Here is a 14882-nt window from a genome sequence, read left to right on the forward strand (position 1 = left end):
AACAGTCTTTGTTTTACTGTCCTTATGCATCAGTTTCTATGATACAAGCACAGCTCTGGGCCTTTGTGTTAATTAGGCCACGTCTACACTACCCGCCGGATCGGCGCGTAGTAGTCGATCTAACGGGAATCGATTTATCGCGTCTTGTCTAGACGCGATAAATCGATCCCCGAATCGACACCCGTACTCCACCTCGGCAGGAGAGTAAGCGGAGTTGATGGGGGAGCCGCGGTGGTTGACTTGCCGCCATGAGGACGGCCAGGTAAGTCGAACTAAGATACTTTGACTTCAGCTATGCGAATAGCGTAGTTAAAGTTGCGTACCTTAGATCGATACCCCCCTGCCCCCAGTGTAGACCAGCCCTTAGACCAGAGCTTAAGATTTTTCATGAGACATTTTCCCACAGATCCTACTTAAAAATCATGCATGAAGTTACTTTGACAGCGTCATTTTAAAAAATTACTATGAACTAAGCATCTCAGCAAAGAAAGTAATCTTAAAGGTGTCTGACCATTCAGCTACATGGTTCACATGCTAAGAACATATAATTTGACATTTCCCTAGAGATACTAGTGTGGATCCATTGATATATACAAAACAGTATCAACAAATGGGAAAGATGGACTTGTAGTTAAAGCATAGGACTGGGAATTTATGGATATGGTCAAGTCAGTTCCATCGCAGGCCTCTGGCATGATCTGGGTAAGTCACTAAACCTCTCTATGCCTCGTTTTCTCATTTGTAAAATGGAGATAATGCTTCTTCATTACACAGGCATGTTTTGAGAATTAGTTCATTAGCAAAATATTAGGACCTTAGATGGAAAGCGCTAGAGAAATTCAAAGTATTATTAAACTCTCCAACCATTACAATCATAGTATATTGTGGAACAACGCAAATTTTTAAGTACTTAACAGCATTACATCAAAATACTTTTTATGGTGTCATTTCACAAGGTTAATACAGATTCGTTTAAAAAAAACAACCCCCCCCCCCCAAAAAAACAAAAAACAAAAAACAAAAAAAAATAAACCCCAAACCAAGACATACCTTGAGAGATATCTTCTACAGCTCTACGGATGCCTCTGTCAAATGCTCGTGCATCAGCAGGACTCTGAAATGTGAGGCCAAACTTCTTGTCATCAATCTTCCAGTGGTGAAAAGTTGGAGTAACTTTGTTGTAAATGAGGTCCTTCTTTAACGTACATTCCAAAACCACCTTCCAGAAATTAAGAGGAAAAAAATTGTAATTCTCTGAAAATATCACAAATTTGTAAAGAAAGGGTATTCAGTATACATCTTTGGAATTTTACTTGAAAAATGACTTCTTAAATACAGTTAACAAGTCCTTGTTTAATTTCTTCCCAGTACAAGCAAGCACTTTCAATTAAGGCCAGGTCTACATTAGAAACTTTTGCCAATATAGAAATGTCATTGAGGAATGAGATTTTTCTTTAGTGACATTTTTATACCAGCAAGAGCCCTGGTGTTGGCATTATTTTCCAGCATGAAAATGCTTTTGCCAGTATAGCTTATTTTGCTTGCCAAACCAGTATAAGCTATACCAGCAAAAGCACTTTTTTTATTATTAAACAAAATCTTCCTATCACTCTGCCATTTTTCTGTTTAAAAGTTATCACACAGTAAGCTTCAGTTATATTACATTTGTTGCTAAAAAATGTCAATAGTGAACAACCTGTAACAAGGGCCTTATTATCTCATGTTTTCGCAGCACTGTTTAAATTTAAAGCACTTCATGATAAGTTGTTACATACTATTTTTTTCCTTTAACCCTGTCATATAGTCTTTTCAGAATGCTAACTTCAGCATTTGTTTTGTACAACATAGTTACAAACACACATAATATAAAATCTCTTATAGTAAATGAAAAATAATTATTTTGAACACAGTATTTGATTAAAGAGAAGACTCGATCAATGTTTTCTGCATATCATTTTTACCCACTAATTATAAGTACCTCTTGAAAGCAAAATTCTGTTTCCTTATACCACTAAGGTTCCATCACCACAAAAGCATATTTGCCACTGGATTGCACTATTTATATTTTTTTAAATATAGGTCATTTGCAATTTCTGGGGAAACCAACATAGAAAATAATTTGCAAAGATTACTGTTAAGAAAAAGAGGGTCATTCTGGGCCATCAACATGCTGTGTAAGAAATATTAGGTTCTTAAGCCAACCACTGGCATTTTTCTGATGACGAAGTCCTATATTTAAAACAGCTCTGAAGTAGATAACATTAGTTGTTAGATTACCTATATTAGCCTTCCTTCTCCTCCCAATCCAGGACTGTTCCCCAGATTTTTTTTTTTTTAAATGCTTTGTCTAGTCCATTTTGAAGCATGTGATGTGATGGAACTTCCTTTGCTTCTCTTGGAAAACCATTACACAGTTAAGGTGAATTTAGGACTATTTATCTTCCTATTTGGCTTTTGTATTCTTTATTCATCCCACTTTTCAGACTTCAATTGTCTTCTATCGTCAATAATTACTCCTCTCTATGCAACATTAATTTTAATTTAGATCTTTTACTCTTTCCTTACATATGAATCTCTTCAGATTCATAATTATTTTTGTTGCTCGTCTCAACTCCCTCCAAATGGTTGATACTGAGGTACTCTATTCTTGGTATAACTGCCTGCAAAGAGAGAAATTATGGCTTCTGGCTACCTGCCTTTACATGTGCATCAAAAAACCCCAAACCAGAGTGGGATATGGTAGCAAAAAAAAACATTGCCTATTTTTAATTTGCAGTCCACTATCACCCTATGTCTCTTTTGGTACTAGTGCTTTGTAAGTTTCTTCCTCCAGCTCAATGTTTTCATTTTGGATTGTTCCTCTTCTTCCCCAACATTAATATTTCTTCTTCATTTTTAATAATATATCACCAGGTCCATTTGTATTATTTTTGTATCTTATGTTGTTCAAAATGCCTCCTTATCTGGAACCAAAATTATGTTATTTACACTCGAATCCACAACGAAAGATGTGAAGTACAGGAACACTGATTCCGGCAGTTACCTGACTGGACATCTGCTCCCAGCTGTGTTAATCTAAACACCAGGAGATAAAATTAAATGAAGGATGGGAGAAAAATCAGTGCTTTAATTTTGTTGCTAACATGTGAGGGAAGTCTATTTTGAGACAAACGTCCTTTACAGTAGCATTAACCACCTTGTGCTGAAAACTAGCATTTCTGGATGGCAAGAATGCTTATACAAGATACATTAGCACTGAGTCAACCTCCAGGCTGGCTATAAATTATAATGCTATTCACAAATCCAGACTGTCACTTGATCAAAAGAAAGGGGTTTTGGTGGTCCCCCACCCCTTTTGTTAAACTGTTTTATGGAATATCTGTTTTCTATAGTACTCAATATATTTCTCTATGTGAAATACATACAGATCCCTAACCCAGTTTAGACACTAGGATAAAGTTTAAGTTGCAAACCCATAGCCAAATATCCAAATTACTCCTGATACCCTATGTAAACTCAAAGGCCCTGTTTTCCCCTCTGCAGCATAGAACAGAAGAATCTCTCACTTGCTCTTAATGTTCCCCCAAAGAAGCAGAATTTCAAGAATGCCTCCCTCATTTTCTTAAGCCCACAGATAACTCTCTCTGCTAAAGACAAGTCGTTGGGGATTTTCAGGAATTCCACCTCCATGAAGAGCTTAGAGATCTTTAGATGAACAGAGTTATACAAACTTGTTAGGAATTATGTTTATATGGACCCATGGAGAATCTGCTTTTTTCAGCACGTGTCCCTGAAGCACCAGCAGATTTCTGGTTCGAATGAAGCAACATTACTCCATTTCTACAGTGTCTGGTCTTGCCCATCCAGAATTTGAGTTGTCTTTCAGCATTAAGTTATGCTAGTTTTGCCAACACTCTGCAATTTCCCTCATCCCTCTTGTTGGGTGGTATGAAGGCCAATGGCAATACATGCAAGTGGTACAGGTAGATAACCTTGATCTCTGGCAGATTTCGTGGCTGGAATAAATGAAGTAGATACAATCTGGTCCCACATCTAAAACAGTACTTAAGACTGTCACCCAAGATTTGAAATTTTCTTTAAAAAGCCCCCAATTCAATATAATGGCATGATATAATTTTCCAAAATAGGTAGAATAAAAGATTTCATCCTGGAGAAGGGAATTGTAGAGAAAAGCTCTTTCAGTAATGGATAGCATGCTATTTCTCTGCATTCAAGAGCCAAGCTTCCTTCTACTTCCTTACAAATATCTTGGATTCTTCCATTCTTAAAAAGTGCTTACCAACCGCTCATCTGTCTTAATGCAACAACCATCCTGGAGAGACGTACGCTATTGTGCCACATCCAACAGGATATCTATTTAGGTCCCTGCATATTCTGTGGTTGAAGAATTTTCCCTGATCCATACAATGCTGCTAAATCATGCTGTAGAATCTAAAAATTTTCCTTAAAATAGCTATTACCCATGTTTCTGAAGATAACTCGGGAAACATGAACCAAGTTTATATCAATGCAATTTTGTCTTCCGAAGCCTGCAGATATCCTGAAACATAGTGCTGAGCTGTGAACTGGCCTGCTCATAGTAAATGATTAATTCAAACCTAAATAAGACAATCTAAATATCAATACTTATTTTTCTACTGTGCTTTCCCCACAATCCTGAATTGCCATTCTGATGCTTTCCAGGGGCACTCAGGGTTATGAGGCAGTTCACTATCACCCATCCATAGTGTAAGAACTGTGTCTGCAGTGGGTCAGTTCCCTGACTCCATCAAGAAGCCCCTGGGTCACACTTCCAGATGTCATGCGGCTAACAAAGGTTCCAGCTTCCCTACTGCCTACTCCTAACCCTGTGTTATGCATGTCAATTTAAAAAAACAAAAAACAAAAATCTGTGGTATACTAAAATATGAAGATGTGGGCATAGTCCAAAAACTGGGTTTAACAGGGTCTACTGTTCTTATTATTCATTTTGATACTGAATAAAAACCCTCCACTTGAATACTCAGTTGAAGCTGATGCAGAATTCTCAGTTTTATATACCATAATCCAAGGACCTCACTCACAGAAGTTAGGTCCCATTTTCCATATCAAACACATAATTTTGCATCTATTTGGTATAATGAATTTTTTTAAAAAAGATTATTAATTTGAATTTTCTGTGCAACTTTTTTGTTTTAAAAGGATGATTTATTAACCTACCATCCCAAAAATTAAATATTTATACTTTCAGATAAGATATACATAATTGTTTCCATGATTCTGGCCAGAAAAATGTCATTTTACTACCATCAGCTATTGTTACCAGCCTCTAACTCTGCATCACATAATACTTATTATTTTTTCCTAGTGGAATATGTGTATATATATTCAAGAGACAACATGCAAGTGTACACGTGTAAGTGTGCTGTGAACAGAAATTATTGCTTGCTAAATTATCATGCATCCCAACTAGCTTAGATTTTCAACCTGAATTAACATTTCATTGGTTTGAATGCCATAATCTCATAACAGTTACAGCAGAGAACCTACAGACTTCATGAGAACACTCAACGGACAAAACACTAAAAGGTTACCGAAATAAAGCTATTATACTTTATAAAAAATACAAACAGAATATTACTTCTGTGTAGTGCAAGTCAGAACCATTTTATATCAGGAGCATATACAGTCTCAAAGTAACAAGGTTTAGACCCTAGAAGCAGAATATTAGCAGAGATCAATAAATTCTTAAGTACAGTAACAAAGTGATGTGGTTTTCCTTTCTATCATTATAAAAAGCAACATTCATTTTGTGTGTCTTTGTTAACTGCCATTCTCAAAACTTTGCTTAAATTGGTAAAGGTGTTTAAAGCAATTTTTGACCTGGGTAAGCAAGTCTACACTGAAATACAAGTTACAAATTCACACTTTCAAACAGTTAAATTTATTTTACACAAGATACCTGTACCACTACACAAATTTTTTTCAGTAAGCATAAGATGACATTTTATTTGGCGTACACCTCCTTTTTGATAATATGCCTCAGAACTGGAAGCTTACTTATACAGAGATATACCTATCTCCTAGAACTGGAAGGGACCCTGAAAGGTTATTGAGTCCAGCCCCCTGCCTTCACTAGCAGGACTGATTTTGCCCCAGATCCCTAAGTGGCTCCCTCAGGGATTGAACTCACAACCTTGTATTTAGCCACCCAAAGGTCAAACCACTGGGCTATCCCTCCCCCCTGATTTTGCTTTGAACACCTTTGCCAATTTAAGCGAAGTTTTGAAAATGGTAATTAACAAAGACACAATTAGCTTATATCGGGAAGCTAATTAAGCAAGTTACACAATCTAATTGGCTTCCAGTTGTGCTTCTAACAAATTATATCATTATATGTAAGTAGATACTGTTCCATAATATATCACAAAGGGTTCAACCCTGCAAACACATATGCATGTAATTTTACTTGTATGGAGTAGACCCACTGAAATCAACAGGATAAACGAAGCCCTCTATCTATTTTCAAAAATCACTAAAATGTGGGAAAGAAAGAAAGAAAAGCAGAGAGGTTTTACTTTTTTGGGAAACTGTGTAGGCACATGTAAGAGAATAAATGGTGACCCACTATGCTATTACAGCAATCTACCTACAATCATGGGGTATAATTATATGCAACAGAAAAATACTTAGGTTTGCAGGAGTGAGGTCACCTTGGTCAAATGTGGCTATAACCAATGCCAGGACACCTTCTGCTGTGTTGCACCAGTAACTTCCGCAATTGGCAGGGCATTCTTCATAGGATCATGCAACTACAGTCTTGTTTAAAATGTGCATTAGACCTTGCTACAACCAGTTAATAATTTCTAAGGACTAGAGAGTCAGACACACTTATTCATGCTGAGCACCTTAGTTCTTGAGTAGACCAACTGATTTCAAGATACTTCCAATTCATGGGGACTTCTTTGGGTGGGGTGTATAAAATGCATTGTCTATAAGAAAGGCTTATGGTTTGAAGACTGAAGCCACCTATGGGAGTCTCCCAGAGAGGATATGGGAAGGAGAAATCCTGTCCCTGTCTCTGTCCTTCTGTTTAGAGGACTACGGTCTTCTGCAGATTGAGATTATAAGGAGGAAGATGACAGGGCGCTAAATCCTCTTCTTGGGGCACATGAAATGGGAGGACCCCTTTTGGAATCCATACTTTGTTTCAACCTCCTTCAACTCTGCAGAAAATGCAAAAAAGTTGCTCTAGAAGAAAGTCCAGATAGAAGGAAAGTGTTTCCATTTGCTTCTCACATAGATTGTGTTGGAGGAGGAGAGAGATGTTTTTGTGGAGGAGTGGAGGGAAACAGCAACTTCTGAAGCAAGCCTCCTTCTCTGGGCTCACGAGAAGGAGAGCTAAGGTTTGAAAATTTTCTAGATAAAACAGAAAAATTAAACCCTTGAGGGAAGGCACCCCCTCATGACTCCGCATTTTGGGCATAGCTTTCTCTTGTCCTGTGGAGACAAACATTCCTATGGTGCCACTCTGTTTTGCTTCCCCTTTGGAACAGCCTTCCAGACAGGGTTAAGAAAGGGCTGACTCCTTGCCTGCAGATTTTTATTTGTGAGAAAAGTCCTACTGGGGGGTAAGGTCACAAAGGAAGATTCTATTGTTCCACACAAGAAAAAAATATAGCCTAAGAGTTTAGGCAGACTGTGGAGGGGCTTAAAGCAAGGCACACAGACTGTGCCCAAAGTGGGAGATTTAAGCCATTTGGTCCCCTATCATACGGTACTGACGCCTACTCTGGGTGCTCAGAGTAGCGCTCCCCCTACGGTCATTTTGGAAGTCAGAAATCTACTCTGTGTTTGGTGGTGAAGCTATGAACATCAGTTCAGGCATCTTAGAGCAAGACTTGCTCTGGTTCTTCATAGGCAAATTAGCCACAACCACTCAAGGGGCAGAAGGGCTTGCTGAAGGCAACATCTTGTCTGAGACAATGTATGCTTTATTTTGCAATGGGGAGGGGACTGAGACAAACCCCAGGGGGAAACCTGGAGAGGGGACCCAGTTCCTGACCACACAAGACACAAACCTCTGAGTCCATCCAGATCCTGAGGGGTGAAGACAAGTTACCACAGGCTTGTGACTTGCTCTTAAGAGTTTACCTGCCACGTGATAGTGAGCAGAGTATACTAGGGACTGAATTTATGGAGACAGAATAGGGGGCACCCTGGTTCCTGGGAAGGACTCCTCTAGAAGCACAGCTACCATTAGTTTAGAAATTCATTTTGCTGCTTTAGCTGATTTGGCTCTGCAGCTGGTGCACCGAATCTGCCTTCTGACAGCTGCAGAAGCAGAATAAAAATTGGCTGGGCCTTCAGGGGTTGGGCTACTTCCCTTCTTATCAGTCAGGATAGATAAATATCCATGATTTCTATGTTTATGGTTCTAGTTCTTCACCTTCTTCCCATTTTATTCTCTTAAATTGGGAAGTTTCTTTTTTTTTTTTTTTTTTACTGGTTTATTTAGTTTCTTGGTACCAGATTTTTAGAATTTAGATAGTTTTTTTACCTTCACATTTAAAGAGCCCATGTGTTTCCGGAGCCGTGGGTACTGAGGTGGCCGCACTGGGGAACTCCTCCAGCTAACCAATGACTCACAGCCCTTTTTATGAGCCTTTACAGGGAGAGTCTGCTCTATCCCCTTTCAAGTTAAAGACTCCGGGGATGATCCAGGGTCAGCACCAGAGTCTCCTGGAGACGTAAGTACCTTCTCAATAAGGAGGAGTTTTAACTTCAGCTCCCAGTTCCTGAGAGATGGCTGTTTTAGCTGTGGAAGGTGAAGCACTTCTGTGAGGCTCTCCCAGGCACCAGACACAGTGTGAGTGTCTGGTCATTACAGGAATCGACTCCTTGCAGGAGAGCTGCCTCTGGAGCAGGGAGAGCCAGGAGTGCCCCTGGGCAGGGGGCCATCATCCTCTAGCAGTGGGGAATGCAGAAAAAGGTCTACTTTACTCTTCTTCTTCCCCCCCCCCCCCTTTTTTTTTCTTCTTTAAACCAAAAAAAAAAAAAAAAAAACCCGTAAGAGTCCACTAAATGCCTGGGGGTAGAGGGGGTGGGGATGCTCTCAGACAGTGCAGGAAACTAAGGTTCTTTTTCTCTCTCTCTTTCTTCTTAATTTTTCCTTTAATCCCAAAGGAGTATATAAAAAAGGAAACACTATTAAGGAAAACAAAAGAAACAAAAACTACTTACTTATGTTAATGGATCAGATAAGGAAGGAATGACTGCTCGCTCTGTTGGAGGCCAAAGGCGGTTGAGTGCTAGATAGCTTAGAGGCAGACCAGAAGGGAGGGAGAGCACATGCGCGGGCTCAACGCAGGGCTACCCAGAGGATTCAGGGGGCCCAGGGCAAAGCAATTTTGGGGGCCCCTTCCATAAAAGAAAATTGCAATACTATAGACTACTATATTCTTGTAGGGGGGCCCTAGGACTGGGGCAAATTGCCCCACTTGCACCCCCCTCTGGGCGGCCCTGGCTCAACGGGACACTGCTAGTAAAAACCTCCGATTAGAGGCGCAGGGGCGTACATCCAACTAGCGTGGAGCACCCATAGGGACACTACTCAAAGAAGACGAAACAGTTCTATGTATTTTAGCATGCAAACTTACGGTTTAGCTGCTTTTGAATTTAATTAGCATTCTGGCACAAGTATGCCTGTTAATATCTTTCCAACTTCTAGTCAGAAGAGACTGAAAAACAGGATGGAGTCTCCTAGACTGCAGGATTTATATACTTAGGTATAGTGCGCCTCCTTTATACAAATGCATCCCTGCATCTCTCAAATTAATCAAAAAATGTTTTTTCCCCAGAAAATGTGTAACCTATTCCATCTGTCACTTCTGATGGGTGAACCAAATTAAGCCAGCCTCCTCTTTTCATTTTTATACTGGGTTCCACTACAAGGAAGAACTGGAGAAATGTGCAAGCCATAACAGAAAAGCACCATAATTAAACAAAAAGCCAAACTAGTTATTACGCATTCTCATTTAACAAGTAAGATTTACAGAATTCTAAAACCTTGAAGCTTTATGCTAATATATATTTAATGACATTAATATCGAGATAGCCTGTGCAAAGATAGACATGTGTCTAACAGAGAAGCAGTCCTGACTATGTTAAATGGAGCGTAATTGTTCCAAATAGACTGGCTGGAGCCAGATCTAGGAAGGTGATTATACAGGGAGTCCTCAGACTTATGATGCCAGACTTACAGGGGACACCACTTACCACGCATTTCAATTCACTGCCCGTTTCACCCTCACAACGCTTGATTTACATACAGTTCGCTTGAAATCACTTCCTGGTTGCATTATACTGGTATAGAGCTGGAAGGGGTCGCTTCTGATTGGCTTCGAGGCAGCAGGTAGCTTGTTGCCGGGTAGGGTTGCTGCTTGTTTTTGATTGGCTGAGCCTGGGGCTGGGAGCCAATCACAAAGCTTGAACAGTGATTGGCTGAGGCTCAGCATGTGTTCTGTTCTCCCTGGTTTTCTGAGCCTGTGTTGCGGGCATTCGGAGCAGCGTATATGAGTTTATATGTTTATTTGAATGCTGTTTACAAAATACAGTGTTCAGTAAATACATTAATGTTGCAACATTAGTCATCTATAATTCATTCAGTACAAAAATCTGGGTTATTGTGGTGAAAAGCCTTGGTTCAGGAACCAATCCCCCCTCATACCATTGATTCCTATGGGAAAAGCGGTTTTGACTTACAACGCAATTCCGAGGAACGAATTGTGTCGTAAGTCCGAGGACTCCCTGTAATAAAGGAGGAAGTGTGTAATTATGTCAAGGGTATTTTGTGAGACAACTTTACATTCCAACAGAGATCTACACAAGCTGGGTAAAGTTGTCCAATAGCGAGCCTCCTTTTCCTCTCCTAAATTAAATCAATATCTTTGTTACCACCACTTTGACTTCCTTCCTAAACTACTATCATGGCGTTCGTCAATAACATGCAACATTTTAAACATTTTATTTAGAGAGACTGCACTAAGTTTCTTAAATTGACCCATCACATGTAATTCTGAAGTCTCTACATAGGATCCAGCTAAAGTTTGTTCATCACTAATCTTAACTTCTAGAGTAACTAAAGAATCTTCAAAGTTAAGAATTCAGTGTCAGAATAATCAATAATTGCTTGCTAAATGCTCTCAATTTAGTGAGGTTATTTTAAGAGAAGCTTTTATGTATACAATTTAATTGGTTAATCCACACTCACATATAATTCTAATAACATTTATTTAGATTGTTAGGGTTTAACAAAAAAAAACAAAAACAAAACAAAAAAATATCCAGGCGCAATTCAGACTGATCAGATATTTATGCTGTTAAGAAATGAGTTTCTTTTCAAGTTAATAGCAAGACTTCCTACAGACAAGGCAAACACTCTCGAGCCTGCTTTAAATCAGAAGATAAAAATTGAAAATATAAAGACAATTTTATGGGAGTAAAACAGAAAAAAATTCTAATTTAGGAAGACTGTATATACTCATGAAGGTAAAAAAAAAAAAACCCACACATTTCTGAAAATTCTACTTTCCACAGACCAAGAATTCATATGGGTGGGATGGGAATGATATTGGAAAGGAAGCCATAGTTACTTGTGTCCCAATCCTGCAAAGACTTACACAAATGTTTAAAAACTTTAAGCACAAATAGTCCCACTGAATCTTATATGATTACTCATATGCTTAAGTCTTTGCAGAGTTATAGCTAAAATAGTCTTTCCCAGAAATCATAGAGACAGACTAAATACATAATATTATTTATTTATTTATTTGCTGTATCCAAAGATTATTTAAAAACAAATCAAAATTTAATTAAGAGGCCCACTTTAAAATTAAAGACTAAATATCATATTGAAGAGATTCAGGTTTGAAGACCTCAACTGCAAGAACACAAAGTGAAACTTTCTTGGAGACACTAATATCATTCAGTGACCATATAAAGTACATTTTGAACTGTATAAAACAATGCTTCTGGAAATTTAAAATTAATTTGCTTTGTGATAAGAACTGCCATCTTGTGTCCTATGCAGCCATTATCATAATTATAGTTACATGTAACTATTTCTCAAAATCAGAAGTTGATAAGGATATTCTAATCTATATTTAAAAAAAAGATTTTGTGAAGGATCCTACAATCCCAATGTCACTTGTTCCACTTTGTGTCACAGTGGTCTCTACAGGCTCTATTGTGGAGGAAGATGGAGACTTTCTCCATTCCTTTGACTTTAACTGTTGTGGTATCCAACTTTCTTGCCTTAAGGACACAGTTCTGTTTCCTTCCAGAGCACTAGCAAACAACTTGATAGGGATAACACAAATCTCAACTCTGTTCAGATTTAAAAAACAAACAAACAAAAAAAACCCCACACACTTGTCCATTTGCAGAAAAGAGAAGAGAATGGGCCAAGACTTACATGCTTGAACACAGAATCTACAATAAGATCCTTCAAACTAGCAACTACACAAATTTTACCAGTGTAGGAAGGATGTTAATCTAACAGCTCTTAGCATCATCCATTTGTTCCTTGACTCTAAGGGTATGTCCACACTGCAAGTAAGCCTGTCCTCGAGCCCAGGCTGAAGCCTACCCCCCGCATCTACACTGTAATTACACTAACCCAGGACCCTGTAGGGTTGGAGAGTCCAAGCTCAACTTAAGCCACTACCCAGGGTCTGAGCCATGTTGCTTTACAGTATTGAGGCAGCCCCGCCTGACTTGGATACTGGGAGTCAGCTGGAAGTATCCCACAATTCTATGGGGATACTTCCTTAGTCCTTTCTATCCCAACCTATTGAAAACAGAAGCCACCACCACCACCACCACCACCGCCCCTTTGCAAAGAGCAGCAGCTCAAGTCAGCATTAACTCATTCTCTTCTGATCACTGATCTGCAAGAACACTATCAAAGAGCCTCATGGGTTTGCAAAGGAGAGTGAACTGATCACGACTTTTGCTAAACGAGCTGCTTCCTGGTAATTCGTAGGGAGGGCAGTCAAGTTTCCCAGTCCCAGGGCTAGAGTGGTCACATTTCCAGGGGCACTAGGGACTCTGGGATATGATTACTTTGACTTGGGTCTGTGCATTGCAACATGGACACCAGAGCACTAGGTTCAAGCACGCATTAGAAAAAAGTTTTAACATAGGGTTAAAATACAACTGAGATGCTCAAGCCCAGAGTCACCTAACAAGGGTCAGCTGACTTAAGCCCCACTAACCCTGGGCTTACATTGCAGTGTAGACATGCCTTAAAAGGCTGTCTTACAGCTTGCTATAGTCCGTCTGATGAAATATCATTGTCTGAGGATCTCCCCACCTACCCTAGCTACTAGCTGGATATGGGGTCATTTCTTTTATCCTAACAGTTATCCTAAATCACCTGAGGTATCAGATCTTTCCTGTTGAGTCACTACATTAGCTTTTGATTACAGCAGCTTTCCTTTGAAGTCAGAGACAATACAAATGTACAGCTTCCTTTTACTCTCTTACCAAACATCTATCCCCATAATTAGCTACACAGCAACTCCTTTTCCAAGCTGTATTGGTATCTGTATTTTACAAGAGTTTCTCACATTGTTTGCTCAGACTGCACTGGAAACAAACTTCTTGCCTGCATTCTAGTTATCTTCCTCACTCTACTGGTATTCATTTAAAGAGGCACCTTCCCTAGAACTTAAGTAACATCTAAGTACAGGTGTACGTCAGTGGTACAGAAAAAAAGTAGTATTAAAATTGGGGATGACACACACACACACACACACACACACACACACACACACACACACACACTGTTCTGAACGTGTATGAGATTCCAGAAAACTAGATAATGGGTCTGCCCTCCAGGACCAGAGCGTGCTCATGCCAAATGCAAAACCTCACTATCTTCTCAGTGAACTAGATACCAAATAGATCACATGAGGCAGGAACCAAAAAAATTTGGTCCAAAACCCCCCAAACAACAACAAAAAACCCCAACTAATTTAATTTCCAATCCCCTCACCTCACATCAGCTTAGTAAGTCTGCCCATTTGCTACTTTTGCAATGGGCGTAACAAGTTCTAAAGGTAGTTTGACGTTTGAGTAAATAATACATTTGCACTTTATTTTCAGTTTGGATACAGGAGTAATTAACCACTGAAACAGATTTCCAAGGGATGTGGTGAATTCTCTGTAATTTGGTGTACTGAACTCAGTATTAGATGGCTTTCTAAAACACATGCTTTGGTCCAACCACATGATGTTGGGTATGTTACAGGAAATGACCTGTGTTATGCAGGAAGTTCAATTATATGATCATAATGATACCATCTAGTCTAAAAATCTGTGATCATACAACATGAAACTCCAGAAAAAAAAAAAAAAAAACAACAACAACAACAAAATCCAAAGCAGTACTGGGTGAATATTTTCTTTTTATATCCTTCCCCCCTAAATTCCCAAACAGGAACTAAAAGACCTCTTTGTGCTCTAGAACCAGAATAATGAGAAAGAAGGTCAGAGAGGATGTGTCTTGGGATTCCATGAGGAATCGCCCCATCTTAGAAAGCATAGCTGCTGGTCACAGTACCAGCAAAGGAAGAGAAAAGTTTCAGACCTCCTATGCGAGGAACAAGTTTTGAGATGTCAGGACTTTGGAGGAGAAGCTGTCTCAAATGGTAGCCTCTCTGGCTCATGAAACTGGGAGCAGGGGATAGAAAGGACTGTTCAAACAGAGACTATGAAGGCTATGGCTGCTTGCAAAGCAGGAGAAAAGGATTCAAAGATCATTTTAGCAAGCTCTTCATTATCTGGTCTGCAAACAACTCTTCGGGGATGCTCCCTGC

The 14882-nt window shown here is 39.3% G+C and overlaps 1 protein-coding gene across 6 annotated transcripts in view; it reads right to left on the minus strand.

Moving 5' to 3' along the window:
• SPRED1 (sprouty related EVH1 domain containing 1) overlaps nucleotides 1-14882 on the minus strand; it is a 103773-nt gene that overhangs the window by 34537 nt on the left and 54354 nt on the right. For all 6 annotated transcript variants that reach the window (XM_065593230.1, XM_065593231.1, XM_065593229.1 and 3 more), the window contains one exon: nucleotides 1051-1219. In XM_065593230.1, coding sequence (XP_065449302.1) covers nucleotides 1051-1219 — 169 coding nt within the window. The remainder of the gene's footprint in view (nucleotides 1-1050; nucleotides 1220-14882) is intronic.

Source organism: Chrysemys picta, chromosome 4 (genome assembly GCF_011386835.1).
Source record: "Chrysemys picta bellii isolate R12L10 chromosome 4, ASM1138683v2, whole genome shotgun sequence".
Taxonomy (NCBI): Eukaryota; Metazoa; Chordata; order Testudines; family Emydidae; genus Chrysemys; species Chrysemys picta.